General features: G+C 36.1%; 2 protein-coding genes across 5 annotated transcripts; one reads left to right on the top strand and one right to left on the bottom strand.

Annotated features, from left to right (window-relative positions):
• Nucleotides 1-795: 795 nt before the first annotated feature.
• On the bottom strand, nt 796-24,420 carry LOC123561361 (angiotensin-converting enzyme-like). Of its 2 annotated transcripts, none has more exons than XM_045353664.2 (13): nt 24,333-24,420; nt 17,012-17,072; nt 12,173-12,376; nt 10,029-10,246; nt 8,645-8,811; nt 8,129-8,376; nt 7,166-7,366; nt 6,308-6,584; nt 4,990-5,294; nt 3,832-3,973; nt 2,923-3,021; nt 2,257-2,379; nt 796-1,621 (listed from the first exon to the last, which is right to left on the bottom strand). In XM_045353664.2, exons 3-13 carry the CDS (start codon nt 12,363-12,365, stop codon nt 1,426-1,428), a joined length of 2,169 nt encoding a protein of 722 aa, XP_045209599.2. In that variant the 5' UTR covers nt 12,366-12,376; nt 17,012-17,072; nt 24,333-24,420; the 3' UTR covers nt 796-1,425. The 2 variants fall into 2 exon arrangements, with proteins under 2 accessions (XP_045209599.2, XP_045209598.2); XM_045353663.2 differs by lacking the exon at nt 24,333-24,420 and adding an exon at nt 17,321-17,414.
• Nucleotides 19,077-25,502, top strand: LOC123561362 (uncharacterized). Of its 3 annotated transcripts, none has more exons than XM_045353669.2 (6): nt 19,077-19,424; nt 20,837-20,944; nt 21,478-21,612; nt 21,967-22,033; nt 22,718-22,798; nt 24,311-25,502. In XM_045353669.2, exons 2-6 carry the CDS (start codon nt 20,869-20,871, stop codon nt 24,651-24,653), a joined length of 702 nt encoding a protein of 233 aa, XP_045209604.2. In that variant the 5' UTR covers nt 19,077-19,424; nt 20,837-20,868; the 3' UTR covers nt 24,654-25,502. The 3 variants fall into 3 exon arrangements, with proteins under 3 accessions (XP_045209604.2, XP_045209603.2, XP_045209602.2); XM_045353668.2 differs by having other exon boundaries at nt 19,093-19,369; nt 21,472-21,612; XM_045353667.2 differs by having other exon boundaries at nt 19,100-19,424; nt 21,472-21,612.
• Nucleotides 25,503-25,963: the final 461 nt, after the last annotated feature.

The raw sequence follows: 25,963 nt of genomic DNA on the forward strand, positions 1-25,963 counted from the left end.
CCGCGTGCCCCTTTTCAATAGCATATCCCTCTTTTCCGCGTGCCCCTTTTCAATAGCATATCCTTTCTCTCCGCGTGCCCCTTTTCAATAGCATATCCCTCTTTTCCGCGTGCCCTTTTCAATAGCATATCCTTCTTTTTCGCGTGCCCCTTTTCAATAGCATATCCTTCCTTTTCGCGTGCCCCTTTTCAATAGCATATTCTTTCTTTTCGCGTGCCCCTTTTCAATAGCATATCCTTTCTTTTCGCGTGCCCCTTTTCAATAGCATATCCTTCCTTCTCGTGTGTCCCTTTTCAATAGCATACCCTTCCTTTCCGCGTGCCCCTTTTCAATAGCATATCCTTTTCCTTTCCGCGTGCCCCTTTTCAATAGCATATCCTTCGTTTTCGCGTGCCCCTTTTCAATAGCATATCCTTCCTTTCCGGCGTGCCCCTTTTCAATAGCATATCGTGCTACCGTTTTTTACGTGTCTTATCCTGCATGCTCCTATCGTATGTTAAATAAAAATGGCTACGTAAGAATTTTTTAAAAGTCCACAAAAAATATGATTCTAAGAAGTTAATAAAGGGACGCGAACCTTTCTTACACAAAAGCTAACACCAAATTTCCCCTTTTTCTTAGTGGGAATACAAGTCTCTTAAAATCCGAAATTACAGAAAATGTCGAAATAACGTTATGAAATAAGTGGGATATACATGTATGAATAAAGAATAGCCTGATTTAGCGTTGTTCAACTTGAATCATGGAGTTGAAATTTATGATAAGACGCCTAACGACTAACTTGAGCAACACAAGTTAAATGCATATCTTTATTTGAAACGACAGGTTTATAAAAGATTTATCAACAAAATATATTTTTTTCATATAAACTTCAAATTTAACAAGTAACATTACAACTTCAACAGATCACATATATTATATAATTGTATATTAAATCTTAACCTTGCATATAAATGATAAGGCACAAATGGATTTCAACATAAGTCAGCTGTAGTACACGTACTGCGTACAAAAAACATTTACTAAAATTGAACTTCTTCACCTTAAACGTTCAAATAAATTTTTCGAATTCAAAATCCGGAATATAGTAATCATGATGTTATTTTCACATTTTCTATAAAATACTGTAGCATAATTATAACATGTCTGAAAGGAAATAAAAAGAAAAAAAGAAAGTAAATAAAAGATCACATTTGTTATCGACCAAAAGCGTTTGTTTTCAGAAGGGGAACAACAGAATTACTTAAATTTCTTTAAAACGATAACTTATTCTATGAAATAAATAAAGTGTTGCCCTAAATGGCTTTAAAACAAAGGAAAACTGCATATTACCCTTGCATCAAACTATCAGATTTACAGACAACGAGACAGATTTGAACAAGAAAATAAGAGTTTGAATAGCGAGGTAATGTTTTATTCATAACATTAAGGTCCTGTTTTCCAGCTGATTTCTGCATTTTTCCATCCTATTTGTACGCCTGGGCGGGAGTTTTCATCTTCTAGCCATTTCTGCAGAGGTCTGAAGTACTCCAAAATGGCTGTGGTACTAATTTTGTTACTTCCGGTGAGTTTTACCATCGCTTCCGGCCATGGTTTGGATTTACCGAGCTTCATCATATCTCTATAAAAAAGAAAACAGTCAGGTTTGTCTTGAAGATTAAAAACATTGAAGGGGATACAAATTCGATCTTTAGGTCTGGGACCGTTAGCTACTGCTGAAATAAGACTAGACTCAAAAGCGGTGTATAACAATTTTTGACTTATTGTTTTATTCACAACTAGAATAAAACAAAACAAGTAAAATGTGAATGCATGACACGATTAAAATGTAACTGAATGTATCATTTTGCGTGTGAATTCCTACATTTCTTTAGTCTTTATTTACAACCCATAAACATTAAGGTTTATGAAGACAATTTATGTAAATCACGATCTGTGAAAAGACTCGATTATTTTCGGGTAATAAACGTCACTTTTTAAAAATTTGACCCCAAACAATCGTATTTTACTGCTTTATATCGGACAGTTTTATTTCCGCCGGCCTATCTTTTCGATAGTTTGCGAAAGGGGCTAGCTAACATGCAGACCACAACGAACGAAATATTGTTTTTATGTTTAATCTGCAGATGAATGAATGATGAATCAACGTTGTGGGCAATCTTTTGTCTGTGACGATTTTTGGTATGCAACGTAAACAAGAATTGCTTACAAATAGCTGTACACAAAACTTCTGGTGGTGCTGTTTAAATAACTTACAGTAGTTTCCGGCCGGCGTCTTTTGACCGATAGAAGTCGCACTCAAAAAGATGTCCTTTATGTCCGCTTTCGTCACACATTGCTTTGTAGAATTCGAACTGGACTATGAAGCTTATGAAATAACTGAAAAACATTTTTTTTTTGGAAATTGGAAACTACAGAATTCTAACAGATTATCTTATCAAGTTTCAGTGTAGCAGACGTTAATTTGAAAAATATTGTTTGTTACACTCAAAGCAGCGATAAACTCCCCTAGACTTCTCAAGGAAAAACCATTGCATGGGAACATCTGTATGACATTGTTTTCTTAAAAAACAAACAAGAGCATTTTATGTTCAAGAATGAGAGACACATATTTTGTATAATTTTCTTATATACTTTTATCTTTTTTGTACGTCCTATTCTCAAACAGCCTTACGTCTTCAAATACCTTTACATCTTCAACCCTAATTTGACAATTGTTTGGTACAGAAATGCCAGTGACGAATTCGATTTTATCACTATGTTATATACACAGACTATATTATTAAACTTATATGTCATGTGATATGATTTGATATCATGATAATGGGGTTACCAATATTGAGGCCTTGAAAAAAAAATCTATCTTACCCTAATGATGAACGTCTTAATTCAAGAACATTATTTGAATTTTGACATACATACCATATATATGGACTGTTTGAAGGTATATGATATTTGGCCCCCGGATCAAAATCAGCTTCACTTCGTGGAACAGGGGCGACCAGCCCTTGATATTTCAACCTGTACGAAATGAAAACATGGTAAATATACGATATAACAAGAGCTGTGGCAGGACAGCAACGCTGGACTATTCAACAGCCTTGTCAACTGAAAAATGTAAGTCGAAAAAGAGGTATAATTTTCAAAAAAAGCAAAACAGAGTTATGAAAACCTGTGCAATGTAAGTCAGTTTTTCACAGTGAATAAGTTTCAATCCATTCCCATAAGTGGTTACTGAGAAACCAGCTTACATACAAAAACTTTACCACATCGGCACGCCGACTCTAACGCAGATGCCGACGCATTGGTCAGTCAAATAGCTCTACCTATTTTTCGAATAGTCGAGCTAAATCAGTACTGGACTCAAATGTCATGCATGTTGATTGTCAGCGAGCTATTATGACAAATAAGAAAATTATGACGATGCCACCGATTGAATTGTCACCTAATTTTATATAACTCAACTGTTTCTTTTTTGTATCATTCGAAATTGCAAGGTGCTATTTGTACATTATCGTCACACAATCTTAAAACTTTAGGTTAAAATACCGTTATATACCTGATATAAATGATAACAAAATTATACAGAATCATGTAACCCATGCCAGTAACCGGAATCCTGCACATGGCCGGTTAATGGCACGACGCGTGCCGGACCAATGACTGACGCTTGCCGGACCAATGACTGATAATCGTGTGCTGTCAGTGATAAGGGTTATTTCTAAACTTACATTAGCACTCGGGCTACACCCTCGTTCCAGTAATGATCTACTCGAGCCAATAACCACGTCAGGCAAGCAATTGATATTTAATATATGTATAAGTATAAACCTGAGGTTCCACCAATCTTTGTTGTAATTTTCTTCTGTTGTAAGTCCTCTGAACACGTTCCAGCGCCATTTGTCTATCATATACCCGAACGGAAGAAAACCGATCTTGAATAAAGCTCTTTTGAACAAGAAGTTGATGTCGCCTGCAAAAAAGGAGAAGATGATTGCAGTTGTGTAAATACCAAAATTAGATATCAGTATCTCATCTCAGCTGACTTACGTCGGTGGTTCTACCTAGGATCCCGTGTATGCCTGATACAATACCGGGGAGGGGGCACCTGGGTTTTTTCTTCCACCACGAAATGCCGAAAAAAGTGACATAAATTGTGCCGGTGTGACTACAACTTCAACAAAAGCAAAACAAAAAGAAAAATTGAAAATGGTGTACGCCCAGAGTCTATATATTCAGAGCCCAAATTAATAAAACTGAGTTATGAGAGCAGTCCCAAAACTCCAGCGTCTGATCGATTGTTTTTTGCAGAAATTAAATACTGACTAATCGCAACGCTACATTCTGAAACATGTCTCCAAACTCAGGTTTATAACCTTGGACACAGTGCAGGTTATGATTCTTGAAACTGACCAATGTCAAGGTTACACCCCGAGACCAGACTCCAAATGAAATTGATTGACCAATGTCAAGGTTACATTCTGAGACTGATCTCCAAACACAGGTTTTGTAACCATGGGAACGGACTTTTGTTAGAGCAGCTTCATTTCATTCTACAGCAAATGTTTAAATAACTCGAGAACGGAAGATAAGTAAAACTTTAGAAAGGCCATGTCTATTAAGAGAAGAAAGAAAACACTTTTATTGAGGGACCAATATTCAGTTCCTTTTTGTAGCTATAGAACATAGCTCTTATAAAGAGACCAAACGTGTTACGAGACCACCCTTTGTCCTTCGCTTAAAGCAGGGAGTATACTGTACTAGAAACTACAATATACCTATATACAAAATTATTTTTGAAACAGAAAAATGCGGTTGGAAGATATCAGACTCCTTTTTTGATAGGCACGATTTGTCTGTTACCCTCGGAAAACGAGTGAGTACCGGAACACCTTTCGGCCGAACGACAGACATAAAATTTTGAAACGCAGGAATTTTCAAAAGTAAAGTTTGATTTTGAAATCTTAAAATATCATAAATATAACTTACGTTTCTTTTTCACTTCTAGTTCTCTGATCAGAGCTGTCAATCTTTTCCTTTGACTGGCTATATTTTCCTTATTACCGCGATTTTTGCCCCCGCAGTTGCCACCGCAAAGACCAATGTCCCTGAGATGTTCTGGTGATCTTACGGACAGACTTATAGTATCTCCGATCGCCTCGTGGAACGCTGAGTTTGCACCGGTTCTATAAACTGCCGGCTGATCTTGGTAGGCCATGAAATATTCTATATGGCCCATCTCGTGATGAATTGTCTGGAACGAGTCCATGTCAATCGCCGTGCACATTTTGATTCTGTAAACAATAAAATCATTCGGACTAACTTGTTTATTTTTTTTTTCTGACCCATTCTAGCTTTATCGGTAAAAGAAAATTTAAAGTACCCTACCGCGTCATTTTTGAGGTACGGATGGGTATCTTTTGATTGGTCAATGAAAGTGCAATTAATGATCTATAGCTACGGTGTTGTACTTACCCGTTATGGTATCGCAGGAACCTAGATGTTACTAAGGCACAACCTGTTAACACGCCAATGAGGCGAGATTACACCAAGAGCTGTCACTATTAACAGACCCTATTTTAACATTTGACCTCTAAGTGTGACCTTGACCTTGGAGCTAGGGGTCAAGGTTTTGAGCACGACAAGTCGTCTCATTATGGTGAACATTTATGCCAGGTTATTTCAAAATCCCTTAACGGATAGCAGAGTTACAGAATGGACAAGAATTTACACGGACGTATACACGCACGCACTGACGGACAGTGTGATTTTCATATGCCCATCTTCGGGAGCATAAAAAATAAGACTACTTTGTATGGCGTTTTTTGGGCAACCACAGATGATAGCCCTTACGACTGAGTATGATCTATTAGTCTTTATGCCGGGTTTTTTTTCTTTTTTACCGTATGTTTTGTTTGTAGGAGATAACTACAGAGGTTATTCTTTTGTATAATTGTGTCCCTTTCCTAAAGCTTAGACAGAAAAGCTGAAAGTAGACATTTAAACAAATATTTCTGAAAGAATTATAAATTATTTTCCGGTAATGAATCAGATTAATCATCTTTCAAAAAGACCCGAACAGTATCAGCAAAATCAATTTAGACCTACTATATCAGCCGCGCCATATTGCATTTGCGACCAGCCTGGATCCGGGAAGACTGGTGTGGATCCATGTTGTTCGCTTTCAGAGCCTATTGCAATTAGAGAAAACCACTATGTTGGTTTTCTCATGGTGCGGCTCATATATTTTATAACGGAAAGTTTGAAAAATTCTTAAGTTAACTGTCTAACTACTAGTATTAATTACCTGAAATCTTTATCTGGTTTCTTCGAGTAAAAGTCGCTGGCAGATGCGTGGCAGACGACTTCCCTGTTTTCTGGTCTGACCTTCATTGAAAGCGTCTTGAATTCGTTCGACATTGAGGACAGTCCAATAGATTTATAAAACTGTTCGGCCGTCTCGAACATTCGCTCTGCAGTGTATCCTTGAGCTTTCAGTTCCGCTTCATAATCCGGTTCTTCTAGCTCCGGGTATGGCTTGACACGATCGTAAATATTTTCCCAGTCCTGTGCCCACATATTTCCTTAAATTGTGCATAAAGAAAAAATGTATACATTCGCAAACAGACTCGAACTAATTGACCATGGTATGATCAGATTTCAACTTGGAAATTTATTTTGTAAATAAGCAACCATAATTTTTACTTGTGTACATAAGCTAGCAGAATAAGAAAATCCAACAAATCGACAGTCACATGGTACAACATATTTGAAAACTGTATACATACAAGCATGATTTATTTTTTAAATCAACAATGATATACCCCGAATCATTTTTGAAGGTATGGTTTTTTAAACAACCATATAATGATATAGCTGTTTATGTTTAAAAAATAAAAACAATCAACATATACACAGTTATTTGATCAGCTTTTGACATGGAAATGGTGTGGTTTTTTGACACAGAAACAATCATAAAGGTGTGTACGCATAAACGCTAAAAATAAAGAGAATAAACAAGTTGACCATTGTATGACGAGATAGTGACTTGGAAGGGTCATGCCTTTAGTTTTCCAAACTGTTGTTTGAAGTACTCGATCTTGACTTCCCTCCCACGCTGTATTGATATAAACTAAAAAGAACTAAAACAAGAAACATGTGTCACCTAAAAGATGAGCAGGAATTCCTCCACTATTGAAGATGTGATTGTATTCAGGATACTTTTGCTGAAGCTTCGTCCTCACATATGCATGTAGTTGCTCATACAAAGGGCGTATATCGTTCCATAAGTTATCTGCGTCTTCTTCAAGATCAGGAGTTTGGTCGAATTGCGATGCTATCCATGCATCAGCATAATTAGAAAAATCTGTAATTCGAAGTCACGTTATTAACAATAGGGTATAGTGAGTTCACATAACCAAACAGTGACGACCATATGGCTACTTTCCAGCCTCATCCAGGGTACCCCTCCCGACATCAGATCCGACACGTGGGACGCCTAGGAAGATTGACTGATATTCAGCAACCAACCTGGATGGCTCTCTCACATACAATCTGAGCTTGTAGTCCTAAATGCTAAATCGGATCGCAAAGGTGTTGTCGCAAAATGTCAAGTCATAGAGTGCTTTATATTGTACTTTCAAGTTGAAAGAAAGTTATTAAATATATAAACATTAACGAAAACAGAGAATGTTTATAGTTACGCTGCAAGTCTTTGAATAGTTGTACCTAATAAAACTGAGGAAAACATGGAAGTGATTAATATATGTTCAAATGAGCCGTGCCATGAGAAAACCAACATAGTGCGTTTGCGACCAGCATGGATCCAGACCAGCCTGCGCATCCGCGCAGTCTGATCAGGATCCATGCTGTTCGCTTTCAAGCCCTATTGCAGTTAGAGAAAATTGCAGTTAGAGAAATTGTTAGCGAACAGCATGGATCCTGACCAGACTGCGCGGATGCGCAGGCTGGTCTGGATCCATGCTGGTCGCAAACGCACTCTGTTGGTTTTCTCATGGCGCGGCTCAAATGTCAACTTGTCTTAAACAATCACCTGTCTCAAGCAGCCAGATAGTGACGCTTTCTTGGCTGGCTGCTTAATTACAAATTTTTATGTACGAATATTTACTGTGTTGTGTTGCTCCTTTATTTAGTAATTTAACCATTTTTGCGTAGTCCTTTCTCATAAACGGCCCCGTAGCGTTACGCCACCCCCACCATGCGGCCAACAGCAATTTTGAGTCATTACGTTTCGCCATGATTTCAGTAAGATGTGGCTCCAGTTTAAGCGTCTTGGCACCATTTCCTTGGTCCAGGGCCTCCACAGTAGCTTCGCTGTAAGTCTGTTGCAGTTTAGTTTGTGCATCAATAAGCTCTCTGTAACGATACAAACTTGTTGTCTTATTGTCCTAATGTAACACAATTGCGCAACAATCTAATAGGACACTGTTACTATCTTTCTAAAGTTAAAATATGATATAAAAACATCTGACACGTCAAAGAATTCAAAATAATGTCTTAAAATTAGCTTGAAAAAATGCAGTTCACCTTTAAATATCTCAAAAATAAATACAAGAACTACCTTAAAACAAGGTTTGTAAAAAAGCGCCTTAGATAAATAAGCATCCATTTATGTAACACTTACTTCATATCATTCATATCCTCATCCGGGTCTGTACTAAAGGCCATAAAACGAAGCTTTCGTTTTAGGTCAAAGTCGAGGTGATGGTATCTCGGATCGTCAATGTAAACCTGTGCGTTTTGTGCCAATCCTTTACTCCAACGGGTGAAATCTAAAGAGGCCTTGCTGAGCTGAAAGAAGATGTGGTTGTTTAATTTTACTAAGATGTTTCATTCGTAGAATGCTTTCTTCACAAATATGAGAAAAAATACGGTCCCTTTCTTCATACTGTTGCATGTATGAGACGTGCATTTGTGTTTTTAGCGATTTTCAACAGAACATACTTTTGTTTGTAAATGTATTCTAGTCTAATTCAAAATTCCAGTTAAATCATTATGAGTGGTAACTACACTTGATTATTTTCAAATATGTGAAAAATACATCTATACTTAACGTACTTTACATTACTGCAAATGTTGTCTGTAAAATGAAGTGTCAAAAAGAAAAAAAATCTAGACTTGCTAATGTGACTAGCAAGTTGCAGTTTTACATCGTTCATGAACGAGAGTAAATTCTAAACGGGGGATTTAAGAGAGATATTGTAGAAGTTTTAGAATGTTTGTAAATGCATTATTTTGACGTAGTCCCGTTAACCAGATTTTCGGAAAATATTTGGGTAAGTTTTTTCGTTAATGCAAGGTTGTGAAGTAAAAGGGTCGAAGATTACATTTGTCAGTTTTAAAAAGACCAGTTTGATTGCTGATTTTGAGCTGACACTTGAAATTGACCAATTGGAGAGCAGCAATTTGAGAGAAACAAAGTATATTTCCGTTTTGCTGCTAATTTAAATAGCTAAAAAAGCAATAACTGCTCATTTACAAAATGTATAAGTTAATATTTATGGTTCAAATTCATTTCATTTGGTGCAGATTTATACAGGTGTTGCTTTTCAATTCTCATGAAATATAGCCTCAAGGAACCAGCTACAGTAAACCCCGCTTATAAGGAACAGTTTGGGACCACTAAAAATTGTTCCTTGTGACCGAGGCTCCTTATATTCGTATAGCGTACTAGTTCCTTGTAACCGATGTTTGTATAACGAGCACAATTTGTATAGCGAACACTATTTGACTGATGTTTGAAAAAAGCTATTTGTTCAGACTCCAGGTCGACAGATTCCACAACATAAGTATGTTAATTTCTGCCAAAAGCTTCGGAGGGTTAAACCAGCTTTGTGCGGTAAGAGACGAAGTCTTTTATCTTTAAATTCCACATCCAGTTGATGTAAGTATGTGACATCGTCGATCTGATTACGAAATAGTGAACAATACTGATGTCTTATACGGAAGTCTAATATTGACCCAAGCAAACTCGATACATCTATGAAAGTAAGTGTAGAAATACTCACAGCTTCTTCGTTCTCGTTAGTGAGGTCCGTCTCAAAGTTCCAGTTTGCAATGGCTACTTCATTTGTCCACAATCGAAGACATTCATCCCAGGCATCGACATCGGCTTCAACTTCTTTAACAAAGTCGTCGTAAGGATTGAGTTTTATCTCGTTATCGTCTAGTGCGACATTGCACGCTTTTAGCATTACTTGCTCTTCAACAGTGGTCTTACCTTTAGCTGAAAGTATACAAAAAGATTCAAACTTGAAAAAAAAATATTTTGTTGCTTATTTGCTAAGGGTTTAAGTCCCATCAACAAAATGGTACGCCATATGGAGTTTGTTCAGTATTAGATGGTTGAGAGAGACCTGGGTACAACCATCGACCTTCCGTAAACCGGAGGAGCAAGTGATTTTGCGTTCGGTATTAATCACTCAGCCATGCAATATTAATTTTAAAGAATGAACGCACCTTTGTGCCCAAAGTAATTGAACCGGTATAGCTAAGAAATTATCCTCTTTATTGTTTTTGCTAAGTCAAAAAGCATCTACTGTCTGATCCACTAAATCTGTAACAATGTTTTTTTTTTCAAAACTCATTTCTTTTTTATTTTTCAAGATCCAGATGTAAGTTATACATCATTCTTCATGTTTGCAGTGGCAGTAGGAAGGTTTTGAATGTTTCAAAGATATCTTGATTGAGAAAAAAAGAAAGCTATTAGCAGAGTTCATCATAGCTCAATTCGTTTCGATATTATTTTTCGTAAAGACACTGATTGAAGGGCGATTCATCACACAACACCCACAGCTTATATTCAACTCTTTATGCAAATGAATATTTTTTGATTGCCAATATTGTCTAATAATGCATGAAACATTCATTCTCGCAGCTGATAATTTACATTCTGATCTGCATATTTCATGCATGTTACACGCGCTGAACTGGATATTGTTTTCTTGTATGCAAGACAGGATTTCCCCTGTGCTTTTGCCTGTGATAGAATTTAAGGATCGCACAAGCCTGCCCGCGAAAAAGGGTTAGGAAAATGTGCGCCTTACTCAGGCAGACATGTTAAATTATTAATCTCGCTTACCGTTAATATCACTGCAACATTATCAAAACCATTGTAGATCAAAAGACGCTATAATATCACGTCAATACGAGCGCGTGTAGCTATCTCGGGAAAAGATCAGTGATAACTTTATCATTCCCCTTAAGAAAGGCAAGAAACGTTCGTCATACACCCCAAGGTCTTACATAGCAGGGTGTAATGTGATTCTTGAGCTCTAATTTATATCTGAATGCGTTTATTCATTTGCTATATAATAAAATAGTGCATTCAATTTATTTTATTTCTTCGGTTTATTTGAAAAATAACGGATCCTAAAAAAAAAAGAACCTGCCACTAGTTGAAGGTGTGGGTGAAAATATCTGGCTCGAGGATAACTGTTCTGCGGTCACTCGGCAAAGCCTAGTTACCACATAAACCCCGAGCCAGATATTTCCATCCGCACTTTCAACCAAAGAAATATTCCGTTTTTATTGTCTGGTAAAATATGTACTATGTAGAGTCAATTTACAGTAAAGTTTCCAAGAAAATCGAGATGCTTTGAACTTCACATTTAGTATGTGAGTGCGTACGGCTAAATTCTAATAATTATACATATACATGTTATTGCAATGTTCGGAATATCTATATGTCTGGCTCTAACTTACAACAATAAGTAAATAATATTAGAACTTATACCCGTACAAGTATAAAAATGTAACCATTCTTATATCAAATGGCACGTGGTGTCACGTACTTATACCCTGATCAGCTTTTTTAAATCAATATTTCATCAATTCGAAAGACGATTTGTTCGATAAATAATTCGGAAATATGATGAAAATTGCGTGTTTTTATCATACCGAAAATATCACTTGAAATCAGTATGCAATAAATCACGTAGCAAAATAATATAAGTTGCATACAAAATAATTATTTTACAATATACAATATATGTGACTAATTATTAATTTAATGGTGTACTGAAAACGCCGATGAAAATTTTACAATATACAATATATGTGACTAATTATTAATTTAATGGTGTACTGAAAACGCCGATGAAAATTTTGTTATATATAACAGTGCCATATTCGTTTGCGGTTTGTGTTTTACCTTTCACTCCTTGACGTTTTTCCTCTTCTTCAATAAATTCCAGCTCTTCCATATACATCCGTAGTTGGTTTAACTGTCTGGCCACTGACCTGCCATCAAGTCGTTGGTCCCTAGCGCTGACACACCCTACATACAACGTAACAGTCACTGTCAAAATCAGCAGCCAACGGCCCGCATTTCCGCTTGCCATCATTTCTTCTTTACCTGAAAAGAGTTCAAAATCACATATTAACAGCTATATACATTTATAGAAGACAAAATAAAGCAACAGGTGATGAGACAAGTCTTCACCACACGGAAGCTCTTTGATTCGCCGATATTGTAAATATAAAACAATTAAGAACTGCGGATCACAGAATACTCAGCTGATAAAAGGGCAGTCAGAAGCTGTTTTGCGGAGAGCTGTTGTTAAGCATTGTCATGCAAACATGACCTGTCGCTATCATCACACAAAGGGAAATATAATTTTTGTTTGTTTTCGGTGACCTTTTGTTATCGTTTTAAGTTAACCGCATTTTCGACCTCTCCTATAGATTACTTATGAGCGAAAATGACATTATCCACAGTTCCTTCGACATACTACGAAGAGAATATTTATTATATTGTTCCTACGATCTTTTAAATTTTTCGCAGTATATTTATGTATCAGGATGAGAAATATGTGCAGCCAGACCCCGACACGAATCCACTGCCTCGGAATACCGTTACGATGGTGCACCGACTTGGCTACCATGTCGCCTACATATTTTCTCTCCGTTTTAATAACCATTTAAAAGTCCTACATCGTGAAATATTCCCACATCACTTTGAAATTTGTCCTCGAATTTATAAATTTAGCGGAGAATAACCAGTGCGAAATGTAACAGGCAGTTACCCGGCCGCCTACATAATTATTTTCTCCCCGTTTGTATTTTCAAGTCCTACACTTTGGCACTTAGATAAGTATTGAAGCATATGTATTGAAGCTATTTTAAGACGTCAAACAAATAAAGCATAAGAAATATCACGATCAGTATCATAAAATGTTATGGTGTTTTATTATGCAAAGTAAGGGATTTGATGCATACCTGACATTTATACAATTGACACCGATGGAGCAATGTGACTTTTTATTACAAACGGCAGTTGAAGTAGAAGAAAATAAACTCAAGTTTCCGACATGTGCTATAACAAAATGTGCTAATTTGAACGCTAACAGTGATTTGGTGAATACCTATAATATCAGTACCTTATATCAATTATAGATATGTACACACGGTATATAATCCATGCACATCTACGATAGCTTTAGAGCTTAAGGCCTCTAGTATTTCGATTTTCGCCTACTAGGTGACAAAAAAAAAGTTCTGAACTATCAATGTTGGGTTTTCTAGTAACTTGAGATTCACGTAATGTGTGATAAAAGTTGTTATGATTTGACAATAGACTTAACGGTTTCGCTTTAAGTTTAATTTCGTGATTTAGGTCTATTGTTGGAACATAACATGCAAATTCATGTAATACGTGATGTCTTATTAATTTAAAGGATGATGCTGCACTACAATGTTTCATTTTCAATGCTATATCTATATTACATTTGACTTTGTTATGCTTGCGCATATTGCTTTGTATGTAAATATTTTGTATGTAAATATCTTTGTATGGATGTAAATATGTTATACTCTCCGATATTGGAGGAAGTAAAAGTTAATAATAGCTATATATTAAGAGTATTTTTACTTCATAACGCACCAGCTAAGTTAGACGTCATCATGAATAGAATTATCTGATTACGATTGTTATTCTTTAGAAAAGCTATTTTAAGTATTTTACAATACAAAAAAACGGCCTACAATCACCCCAAGACATACGGTGGTATGTTTAGACACCACCCAGCTACCAGCTAATTTTCCTGTTGATGTTGTATGTGTGTACTTTTATTTATGGTTAGTTACCACCAGATATCATGTGCTCCAGTACAGTACAACACACATATTATATATTACAAATTCTTTCTTTTTGCCATGCACAGAACTTTATTAGACTAAGGAGCAGGGACAGGAACTTGCATTGAACCCACTGTATCACAAAAGAAAATGTATTAGAACACATTTTGTGTGCCGACCATCAGTTCAAACACTCCGCAGGAATAACCTTCACACCGTCTCACCGACACAATCTGGAGTGAACGCACTGAACGAGCGGGCTAGGACGTTTTTCTACGGAGATGAAGGTCCCGGTAACTCCCATTACGGTGTGTCCTTGGGCAAAGGACTTTATCAGTCCACCAGTCGTGAATTGGGTACAAAAAATTGCTGAGGGTAAGGTATAACTGTTTTTAATTGTTCTTAACACAGGGTCTACAGAGCTTATGTTCATTGTTTCGCACAGCGACAGTATATATTATTAGCAAAGGGCGACGTTTTCAGCTAAGACCCAGAATACTCACCGGTGAGTTGTTTAAGTCACGGGTGAGCATCTGGATATAACCACAAACTGTCCGTAAGCCAGCTTGATGGCTTACTAATATGAAGAATTGTACCCTCCCAAGCGATGTTCTACACTCTGAAACCACATCAATAACTAGAAGGTGTTTTTGTCACAAAAACATATGTCTCTCCCCTATGTATACCTTTAGCTCTGGCGGCCATTCCGTGCAGCGAAGCGTGTCTGCAATATGCACAACTTGGGTTAGTACTGACCACTCCGTCGAAATCCAGCCACTAGTTTGACCTGTGAAAGCCGGACAAGATTTTTCTACCTTTAGCTCTGGTGGCCTTTTTGTGCAGCAAAGCGGAACTGCCGGCGAAATGCACAACAAGGCTTGGCACTGATCACTCCTGTGAAGTTTCGTCGTAATCCGGCCAGCATTTTGACCTTTCGTCGTAATCCGGCCAGCATTTTGATCTTTGAAAGCCGGACAAGATTTTTCTGTTTTTAGCTCTAGCGGCCATTTTGTGCAGCGAAGCGGAACGTACAACTAGGCTTGGTACTGATCACTCCAGTGAAGTTCTGTCGAAATCCGGCCAGCAGTTTGACCTGTGAAAGCCGGACAAGATTAATGCGGACGGACGGACAGACATACGGCAAAAGCAAAAACAATACGTCTCCTCCACCTATGGGGGAGACATAATTATAAACTCCCCAGGCAGTCAATTTAATGTAGAAGAAGACAACTGCGTAAGAGACTGTCATCTGATGGAGATATAATGCCGAGGCATGCCCCTTTAACATGCAGATTTCTTTGAACGATAACATTCTATTTTCCTCGTTTTCCTTGTTTATTTTGCCCGTTTAAATGTTAGTAAGTGCTCAATGCGCTTGGAGGCTTTAAGAAACTGTATGTGTATAAAGCTCTTATTACGAATCGATTAAACCTCCATTTAAAACGAAAATTATCCTGTTAGATTTAACTTGTATTGTACTGAATACAATGCTGAAATATGTTTCAATAAACTAAGGTTTATAAGTATGATCAGACAAATTTGTCAAGGCAGATAAATGGGTGTTTCCCATAGATTATTGTCAGGTGCATGCAATTTACACTTTTTACAGTTGGGGAAGTGTCTTTCCGGACAGTGTTTCAGGTACGAGCGGCCACTTTGGTAGAACCACCTACCTTCTGCACGCCAGTCGAACGAGAGACCCAGTTTATCGGACGTAAGCATGGATCCTATATGTTTTCGCTCGAAAATATTGGTTAGTATTTGACAATCCTAGTTTTTCAACCAAGAACGTAACTATTGGATAATTGTCTTGCCGTTTTTTACCATAGTTTACGGACGTGAGCACGAACCTATGTTTACGAACGTGAACTTGGGTTTACAAGCGTGAACAATAGTTTATGAATGTACGTCCGAAAAACTAGGTTACTCGAACAAAACTATGATATTCTGTCGTAAACCTACGCTCACGAGCTTGAACCTTTAGCGGTCTCGCACAACCAAGTATTATATAAGTGCCTCACTTTAGGATTCCAAAGGAAATATGTTCTATAAATCCATTCACTGGAAATATCTAATTATCTACTAATGAAACGTACTGACCGTTTGTGAAGCAACTGAGAAAGCTTTAAAACACATAAATATTTAAATATTTGACTGATTCCATGTTGTTATAAAATTACAATCTAAAATATCTCATTTTTATTCATTCATATTTCTTAGCTAATTACGGACTTGTCAGTTAATCTAAATGGTTTATATACGCTTACTCTTTCTGGTATATTTGACTGATTAAAATCTCGATTATATAATGATTTGAGCTGCACCGTGAGAAAACCAACATAGTGCATTCGCGACCTGCATGGATCCAGACCAGCCTGCGCATCCGCGCATTCTGGTCAGTATCCATTTTGTTTGCTAACAATTTCTCTAATTGCAGTAGGCTTTGAAAGCGAACAGCATGGATCCTGACCAGACTTCGCGGATGCACTATGCTGGTTTTCTCGTGGAGAGGCTCAATTATTTTTGTTTCCATATATTCTACAAACGAAGACAATTAACTTAACAACAATTTGTACACGTATTCTAAACAGAGCTCAAACTTGCATTTCACTACACCTGTACACGTATGAAAGAGAAAATAAATGTACATGATGTACTTGTGTTTACCTAAGACACGGATATAGGTTTTTATTTCTCAGTATTGATAAAACCGATAAAATAGCAAAAACAGACGTTACGGAAGTATGCTTCACTGTTTACATACCGACAAACTTCAGTCAAAGTAACTCGTACACTTTTCTATCATTTTAATATATGCTAGTCAAATGTACATGCTTTCAATTAATATTCAAATTTCAATGGAATTTACAAAAATGCAAACGTTATAAAACAACTACAAATAATTAACACATACCTTTCAACACTTAACTATCCTCTGTCGGTGTCTTTTTTCATCCATTTTCTATCCAAAATTACTGAAAATTGTTATAACAGATGTATATTATCTAGTTACAGTATAGACAGTAAATTCACTAGCATGTATAAAGACGCAGTTTGAAACATATGGCTTCCTAAAAACCAATTATTAGTTGTTATATATCCAATATAAAGTATCCAAGTGTTATTTATTTCATTCATGCACGCTTACTTTCGTGTATAGTAAAACCAATTTACATTTAAGTATATAACTGTAAAATGTTTATAAGATATCAAAATGTCTTACTTTTGTTCAGTCAAGAGTTTCGGGTATATTAATAGAACGCAAATGGATAAACCAATTTCATTTATTGACTTAAACATTCATCCGCCTTTAACGCATAGGTAAAACTACACTATTTCGGTTGGTTAAACGCAATGGACAAAAAATGAAGAAAGATAAAGGCCAAAAAAGTGAAAGAATCTTAAATAGAACAAGAAGATCGTTTATTATTTTTAACAGTGCACTTCACCTGGTAAAGCCACTACAGTGGCTTCATATATTACACACTTACTGAATGTTTGTATGTCAACAGTCGAAACTTTTGCCTGAGGACCGAAGGACGAGGGCAAATAGTTTTGACTATTGACCGGCAAGTCATTTAAGATGACATCAACATTTAGTTTTCATTGTTTTATTTTTTTGTCTCACGGGTCAAGAAAACATGTGTTGAAATCTACAAATACATAAAAGTATTTTTTAATTAAAATGAATAATGACACAATATCCTGTTTATTGATCGTCTGTAGGAGGACAATTGTTTTTCAGGTTATAAATATTCTTTATCTGTGTATGGGAGGATGTTAATTAAGAATGATTTAATGTTGTGTCAATTTAATTGAAATATAAGGACATAATATTTTTCTTCACTTTGTCTTCGCATATCGATGAGCATTTATTAATAGCCAATAATTGTCCGTATCTGAACAGATAAGTATGGAATACTGTTGGTGTCATCGGTATTAATGCGAAAATAACAACAGCTGCGAGCGTCAAGTTACTTGGCGACAAATATATAGATATATTAATCTTGACAATTGATCGTCTGTTTGATGAGATTTCCCTTTTCTGTACGGCCAGATGACACAAAAAGAGCAACACCATTTAAATAATGTCTATCCGTTATCAAACTTTCATGGGATGAAAATGATCGATTTTCAGCCGTTTTAATCAATTCTTCTGTTAGTAAGTCAGTACTTTAACATTTCGGCCCTGTTCACGTGACGTACTCTTGAATACTTCAAGGGGATTCTGGTTAATAACATAGTGCGAATATCTTAGGCGACAGCTTTACGATGACTTTTTATTTTGTAAATGATAAAAAAAACACGCTTTGGCATCCGATCACAGACGCTTGAGGCCAGGAACCCCATCCACACAGCTCTCCATTGCCCCTGGTTAAGTTTAAGAGTATATTGTTTTAGCATTTTAATATGTATTGAGCATAGGTGACGATCATAAAACGCATTTTAGAACAAAATTTCAGCGTGTTTTAAAAATGCATTTTTTTTTACCATTAATGCCCTTAAAATAGGTGTCTGTGTTTCGACCTGTGCTTTTATAATTATATCAAGATTATAAAATTTGCCACCGAAGTGCGACAAGTCGAAACATATTTCCAAAAGGACTTAGATCTTCTTTTAAAGCGAAAATGACTGAAGAAAGGACATTCGCCTAATCAGTCCCCTCTAGATCCGCATTCCGTTTCCATTTTCCGTGCACTTTTGTGTATAAACTGTATGTCTCTAGCAACTTGTATAGCTGATTCAATTAGAAAAAAACATCAGACGTGCATAAACGACAAAATCTTTCTAGTCTTTCATTCAAAATAAGGCATCTTTAACGGCACATGCATTGGAATAACCTCATTTAAATGCAAAAGTAAACTTTTGAAATGCTTGCAAGTAAATGTATTTATAATCAAATAGGATTAAAAATTAGTATACAGGGGCTAGAGCTCAAAATTTGATCGCGCACTTTTTGTTTAAGCTATATTGAATAAATCAAGTACAGAAGGTTTAAATTACAATAAAGACAGATATTGGCAGAAGTTATTTTGACGACACTGATTGTCTTTATTAAATTGCTTACTATTTTGTCTATTAACAAACCTCTATGCAAATTTATCAGAGTGGTTAAACGATCGGTTTAAGATAATGATCTCGCGTATCAATATGCTGTTGGAATGGACTTTAAATGGTTTTTAAAGTGATACAAACTATCTGACAGAAGTTTGATAGATAGTTACAATTGCAGAAATTGTACTTAAAGATACATGAAACGATTAGGACATTGGTGAGCGAAACGAAAGTTGGAATTATATTTCTTATAGATTATTATACAATTAAGGGTCAGTATTTTATCCTTTCTCTTCATCTTTTAAGATTTTTATTTTTAAGTTCAGTACCACATGTACATAATATGACAGAACAATAATTTCATCTGTACATTGTACTTTATGTCTACGTCATAGCGTACCATCAAATAATCTTCAGACAAAGGGGCCTCCATGGCCGAGAAGTTTAGGTCGTTGACCTCAAATCACTTGCCCCTCATCGATGTGGGACAAGCCTCACTCGGGACGTAGAATTCTACATGTGAGGAAGTCATCTAGCTGGCATACGGACGGTCGGTGGTTGTACCCAGGTGCCCGTTCGTGGTGAAATAATGCCTAGAGGTGCGCTGGAGGTCTTCCTCCGCCATGAAACGCTGGAAGTCGCCATATGACCTATAATTGTGTTGGTGCGGTGTTAAACCCAACGAAAACAAAAATATCTTCAGGGGCAACATTTGAAATAATGATTATTTGGAGATGTCTCACATTGCAGTAAAGGGTATTTTTCCTGCATTAAGGTTACTTATCACATGTCTGACGACGCGGGAGTGTAATAAAGCCATTGAATAAAAATGATAATACACTAGTGTAATAAAGCTTTGGCGTCGACGTCATTTATATACTATAGGCGACGTCGGTCAAATTGTCTAGTTTATATAGTAAAAGAAAGTCGATTTTTTTTTTATTTTTCGACAAGAAAGGCTAACATGTGATAAAAAGAATATTACATTTGTGACTTTCCATATTGAATTTATCAAACTATTGATAAAATGCTCGGCAGAGCCTCGCATTTTATTATTTTATTCAACTCGTTTGATAACTTCAATATGAAAAGACACTCATGTAATATCCTCTATATATTTACAGTTACGATTTCTGTATGCCCCCGTTTATCAACACATTATCTATCAAACTTTGACAAAAATAAAATAAAATAAAATAAAATATCAAATATGTTTAAAAAAGAATATAAACTGTTTAAAGAAACAGTTACTCTTCTCTTCCACAAACCATTGCGATAGGGAAACATGGCAATATGAAAAGTGTGCTTTAAAAAAAAAACAACTAGGCTAAATTCCCGTAAAGACTGATGTTTGAAGTCCCCCACACCCCAGACATTATGAGAGTGTTCATAATTCCACAAGTGTGAAGAGTACGTGCGGAATGTGTGCAAAGTTAGATATTTTTATTCTCCACATGTGCGAAGAATGTGATTTATAAAAATTATGACATTCAAGCTTACTGTAGGCCGGTGGTTCTACGCAGGTACCGGGCACTACCTGAATAATGTCTGGAAGGGCACCAGGGGTCTTCTTCCTCCATCAAAAACTGAATAGATCGCCATATGAGTTTAAATGGTGTCGATGTGATTCTAAGCCCAAAGGCATCTAAATAAAAATTTTCATACTTTATCGCCAAATTTTCAGAAACTACCAATGATTGTGAGAGACCAAGGATAATGTTCAAGTCTTCAGAGTTGTTGATTTTTGCGTCGCTGGTTTCATTTACATTTTCTGCAACAACTACAGCTCCAGGTAATGTAAATTCGTCATTTACAGTCTATGCATGTTGCCGATTATATGCACCAAGGGAATAATTGCAGCTATGTCATCTATATATGGAAGAAAAGTGGATTCTCTATATCTAATGGTAACCGTTTCTCAAATAGTTAAGCCTATTCATCTTCCACTTTTGTGGGACGCCAGACTTTGCGGATAACTGACGTACGTCCACCAATTAACCGCCACCGTGAACCTCCACCAATCTGCTTCGTCAAATACTACAAATCAAGATTTTTCCTTATTCCAGTGCAGTTACGTTTCATGTAATAGTACGATTATAATCGAAGTGGCCCAATTCATTATTACATACCACAATATGTACTCTGCTATCTTTACAATTAATAAAAAGAACCATATTCCAGAATGAGGCTTTGTTCGGAAACGACATGATATAGTTATGTTTCAGACTAATCTGTGGAATCAAAATTATGACATTTCATTTAAAGGTCTGGTACTTTTGTAGCTTTAACGGGTACCATGCATTCGTTTCTTTTACTCAGTTACAGAGGCGGTAAATACAACACCATCAAAGACTGATGACGGGGGTCTGCAAGGGGGAGATATTGCCGCTATATTACTTGGATGTTTTCTGCTGGCTTTTATCGTATTCACTGTTGTCTTATGCATTCTGTATCAAAAAGGTAAAATTGATATTTATTAACACCAAATAATATGTTCTGACAAGTTTTCATGTTTGTCATTTTCAAATATTTGTGTTCGTGTCATAGAGACACGGTCGTGACCCCATTGGGATAGAACCAGAAACCACCAAGATGACCGATAGACATCTTATCAGTTATGTCGTGGTCCTATATACATGAATGCCATTATTTTCTGGACGGAAATATGTTGCTTACTTATTATATTAGTACAACTGGTTTGTGTAAACTAGCCAGTCGTTTTCCTTAGTCATCCAGTAAGTTAATATTTGACACATTAAATCCCATACTATGTAATACTTTCGTTGTTAATGTCATTCTAATGGTTTGATGCAGGGTACATAGGCAATCGAGAAGACCAGGTGCTTCCTTTTTTCCCCGACATCTATACTACACCGGAAAGGTAAGGTTAATAATTGTATCTGATTTCTGTTCTTTTGTGAAGACTGTATTACAGTAAAGTATATATATATATACTTTCTTGACGATGACATAGATTCAGTGTTGTTATATTTTCTGGTCCTTTGGGATCGTGGAGTCCATTCAATATTCGTAATAGAGCTCCGCATAAGCCGGTGCTAGGGGCCATGAGAGGTGTTGCGTCTCCATTTGCCTCCCGTGAGCAGACTCACTCAAACCGGATCTGCTATTATTTTGCTTGGTTGCAGTCTCTGCTTCCAAAGGAACTTCTTACAGGTTTTATTTCTTACTAGTACGCATTCGCGTACTAATATGTACGGTGATGTTTGTATACTATGTGCACACGTATTCGTTTTAAAAATATCTATATCACTTCTGTGCCACCGTAGCGTTCGTATCTTGTGTTAAGCATGGAATTAAATGTTTATTCTGAGACAATTTAATATTATTTGAATTTGCACCGACAGCACGTACATTTGTTGATGTTAATGAAGGGTCTATATATAGTTCAACACTGGTTTTTTTTAAACTTGGTAAATAAAACATTGAAATCAATTTCTTTTGTCATGTTATGTTGGGACATCGAATAAAATTTAACAGTTTACATTATTGACTGATAAGCCGTTCAATAAATGTCTAATTATAATTCACACATGTTATCTTCCAGTCTGCGACAATACACAGATGCGGCAATGGAGAATTTTTCAAAGGGCAAGAAAAGTCCTTATGTAGAGAAAGAGCCAATAATGTAAGACATCGTTTAATACATGTGTTTCAATGCCATTGAGATGTGATAACTTGAACATTGTTTTAAGATGAAATCTGGCAAAAGTCGAAAACAAATTTTCAATTCTATTACTAATTATTTTTATATCTTAATATCTCTCAGTGTTCAAATTACCGAGATTCACCAGTAATTCACCATATTTTGAATTCGATAATAATCAAAATTTTAACAATATTCCAAAGTAGCATAAATTTGCTCGTTTACATAATTTAAGGCGATTATAGGTAGGCCTACTGCGAAAATGACTGGTTGTAAAAACTTACTGGTATATGATTTTTACCACCAAAGTTATTTTTCAGGCGGGAGTAACCCGTCGCAACGTTTTTGAAATGATTGAGAACATCAACATTTTTCCTGTTTTTTTTTTTGTTTTTTTTTTGTTTTTTTGCCAATACCTAACGCTGATTTTCACTAACTAAAATTTTTTTAATGTCATATACTAGTAAACAGTTTATAGCAATAGGCGAGTAGCGTTAAGGTAAAATACTGCAATTTTCACACTTTTTTCTATAATTTTGAATTGCGTGTCTTTGCACTTAGGCCTATTAATTATCTAGCTATTTCAAATTTTACCTTTATGTATATCGGTGAAATACTTGGCATACATGTAATTAATACTGTATTAAAATCCTGTCTGCACGACTTTGCATGGCATAATGAAATTTGAATTTAAATTGAAATGAATTAAGGGTAAATGTCAGTTGCCTATTTGTATATAGGGCAAAAATATTCCTTAGGGCAGAATTTCTTTAAAGTTTGTGTACTGACTGAGAATCAACTTTAAAACGGAAATATGTATCAAAATCATAGGAAAGTCGGAAAATACTTAAAAAATCTACTTTCAACGGCAGATAATTCAAGATCCGGCCTAGGTACCTATGATTTTTAATACATATTTCCCTTTTAAACTTGATTCTCAGTCAGTACACAAAGTTTAAAGAAATTCTGCCCTTAAGAAAATTTTTCCATATATATATATATATTATAGGCAACTGTGGCATTTACTTTTAAATAAATTACATCGTGATAAAGTGACTTCTGTCGTCTTCAGTAAATTCAAAGTAGAAATAAGAATTGTATAAATTGATTGTTTGCAGAGGACTGTAGTGGATAAGAACTTTAAAAATAGCATATCTCAAATAGTGTTGGACATGTCGTAAAAACGATTTGAACGGTGTACTTCTAGTTGTAAGCTATATCTATTTTTGGACCATAAAACTTGAGGTGGGGTTGTAATTCTGAATCTATTTTTCGCTTAATTCATAGAAAACTCTGAGAATCTCTCTGTCTGTATGAACGGAACAACCATTTGTAAAACTGCATAAAATTAATACTACAGGTCCTAATTAATGAGTTTGCAGTGGATAATTCAAATCTAATATATATTTCAAATGAAAACTCTACCATACAGTACTAGACCCTTCTCAGTGTGGTCTTATCCAGGAATTATTGTTTGGTGATCATTTTTTGCAGATATATAAACGATGATATTTACCATCCGCCCAAGTCCAGACCGTTACCGACAGACAGATCTACGCCTGAAAAATATCCAGAATTGGTCCTACCAGCCAAAATGCCGAGGAAACATCGTGCAAACCGAAAGTCGTCACGACGGAGACGTCATTCTGAGATATGCCGCTGTTACAGACAAATGACGTCACCGCCTTCACAAATGACGTCACCGACTTCACCCTCGATTGCATCATATCCGGACAACGCGGTTTTCATTCCAGAGAAAGGAGGAATGAAGTTTACTATGTTTTATGAAACTCGATCTCCCTATGCAGATAGGAAATTTATGTCAAAAACCTTTTGAAATAGCAATGGGAGCCATCACATCATATGTAGATGAGCATCTGACTCGACATTTTTAAGTTTTAGATTTAACAAAGTCCTTAATGATGTAGGAAATACGTATGCTTATATTCAAGAGTTGTTCTTTAGTGAAATCCAAGTGAGAGAACTAATACTACTAAAGTAAAAACAATAACGAGGTAAACGAATTTCTAACTTTTTAAAAGGATGACTCTGAAATATGAACTTTTTAGCGTGAAGACACTCGCTTGCATTCAAAAACAGTATTTCAAAGCGTATAGACATCTGAACCGTTATAGATCTAACTACATTGTTTTATAAATAATTCAATGTTTTTACCAGTGTGTTTACGTGCATTTTTGTATCTAGATCTATAATATTTAACACTACTAACTGCCACATATTGTGACATGGACATGTCAACAGAAAATTATGGCAATATTGCATTTGCTTCATGTACATACAAGTGCTGTTTGGTTTTACTTCAAGCCGAATGGAGACATGCAGTCTGCCCTGGTATTCCGATTCAGTCTAAAATGCAGGCCACTCTCAACGTTTTTCCTATGGTGAAAAGACTTACTCCGACAGTCCATCGACAAGCGTCATATATTGACTTGAGCTGCTCTTTTCAAGTGATGTCTAGTTAATTTCCCGAAATGTACGCAAATAAATAATACTCAGATATGGTATATACAGTAGGCCCCTATTATATACCGGTAACTATCAAAATATAAGTAGATCACTTTTGGCATACTTTTGATAAAAAGTTGTTTATATTTAAAGTTGTTTATGATTATTATAAAGCAATCATTGAATATGGGTATTCTGTTGTATTATATATCAAATAGGCTCAGTGTTATATGCACAACCCGTGCCCCAATTCTGCTAAATAGTCACCATTGGAAAAGGTCTTGAACTCGTGCCAGTAGTTAGCCTGGACTATTGCACATGCTACTTTGCGTTCCATTGAGTAATGTAAAAATCATAGCAATGAATAGAGGATATTTGTTTGCTTTTCGTGAATATGGAATATATCTCACTGAAAAGAGAGAAATTGTGAAAATTTTCTGAAAACTATGTTCGAATACTCGAGTTAACGGTATTTTTTTTACGTGAACTATGCATTTTTAACCTGCATATCATCTGCATCATATTTTTTTGTTGGATTTAACGTCGCACCGACACATGATTGTCATATGGCGACTTTCCAGCTTTGATGGTTGAGGAAGACCCCAGGTGCCCTTCCGTGCATTATTTCATCACGAGCGGGCACCTGGGTAGAACCACCGACCTTCCGTAAGCCAGCTGGAT

The sequence above is a fragment of the Mercenaria mercenaria genome, chromosome 10 (genome assembly GCF_021730395.1).
Source record: "Mercenaria mercenaria strain notata chromosome 10, MADL_Memer_1, whole genome shotgun sequence".
Classification (NCBI taxonomy): Eukaryota; Metazoa; Mollusca; class Bivalvia; order Venerida; family Veneridae; genus Mercenaria; species Mercenaria mercenaria.

Bases quoted from the DNA above. Each gene is read 5' to 3' on its own strand.
- LOC123561361 (XM_045353664.2), bottom strand. From the start codon at position 12,365: ATGATGGCAAGCGGAAATGCGGGCCGTTGGCTGCTGATTTTGACAGTG. The intron at 7,367-8,128 runs GTAAATATTCGT...TTCGAATTACAG, and splicing joins TAAAGGAGCAACACAACACA to ATTTTTCTAATTATGCTGAT. The intron at 3,022-3,831 runs GTTTATACTTAT...CATTTCGTACAG, and splicing joins AAAGATTGGTGGAACCTCAG to GTTGAAATATCAAGGGCTGG.
- LOC123561362 (XM_045353668.2), top strand. From the start codon at position 20,869: ATGTTCAAGTCTTCAGAGTTGTTGATTTTTGCGTCGCTGGTTTCATTT. The intron at 20,945-21,471 runs GTAATGTAAATT...TCTTTTACTCAG, and splicing joins TGCAACAACTACAGCTCCAG to TTACAGAGGCGGTAAATACA. The intron at 22,034-22,717 runs GTAAGGTTAATA...GTTATCTTCCAG, and splicing joins ATCTATACTACACCGGAAAG to TCTGCGACAATACACAGATG.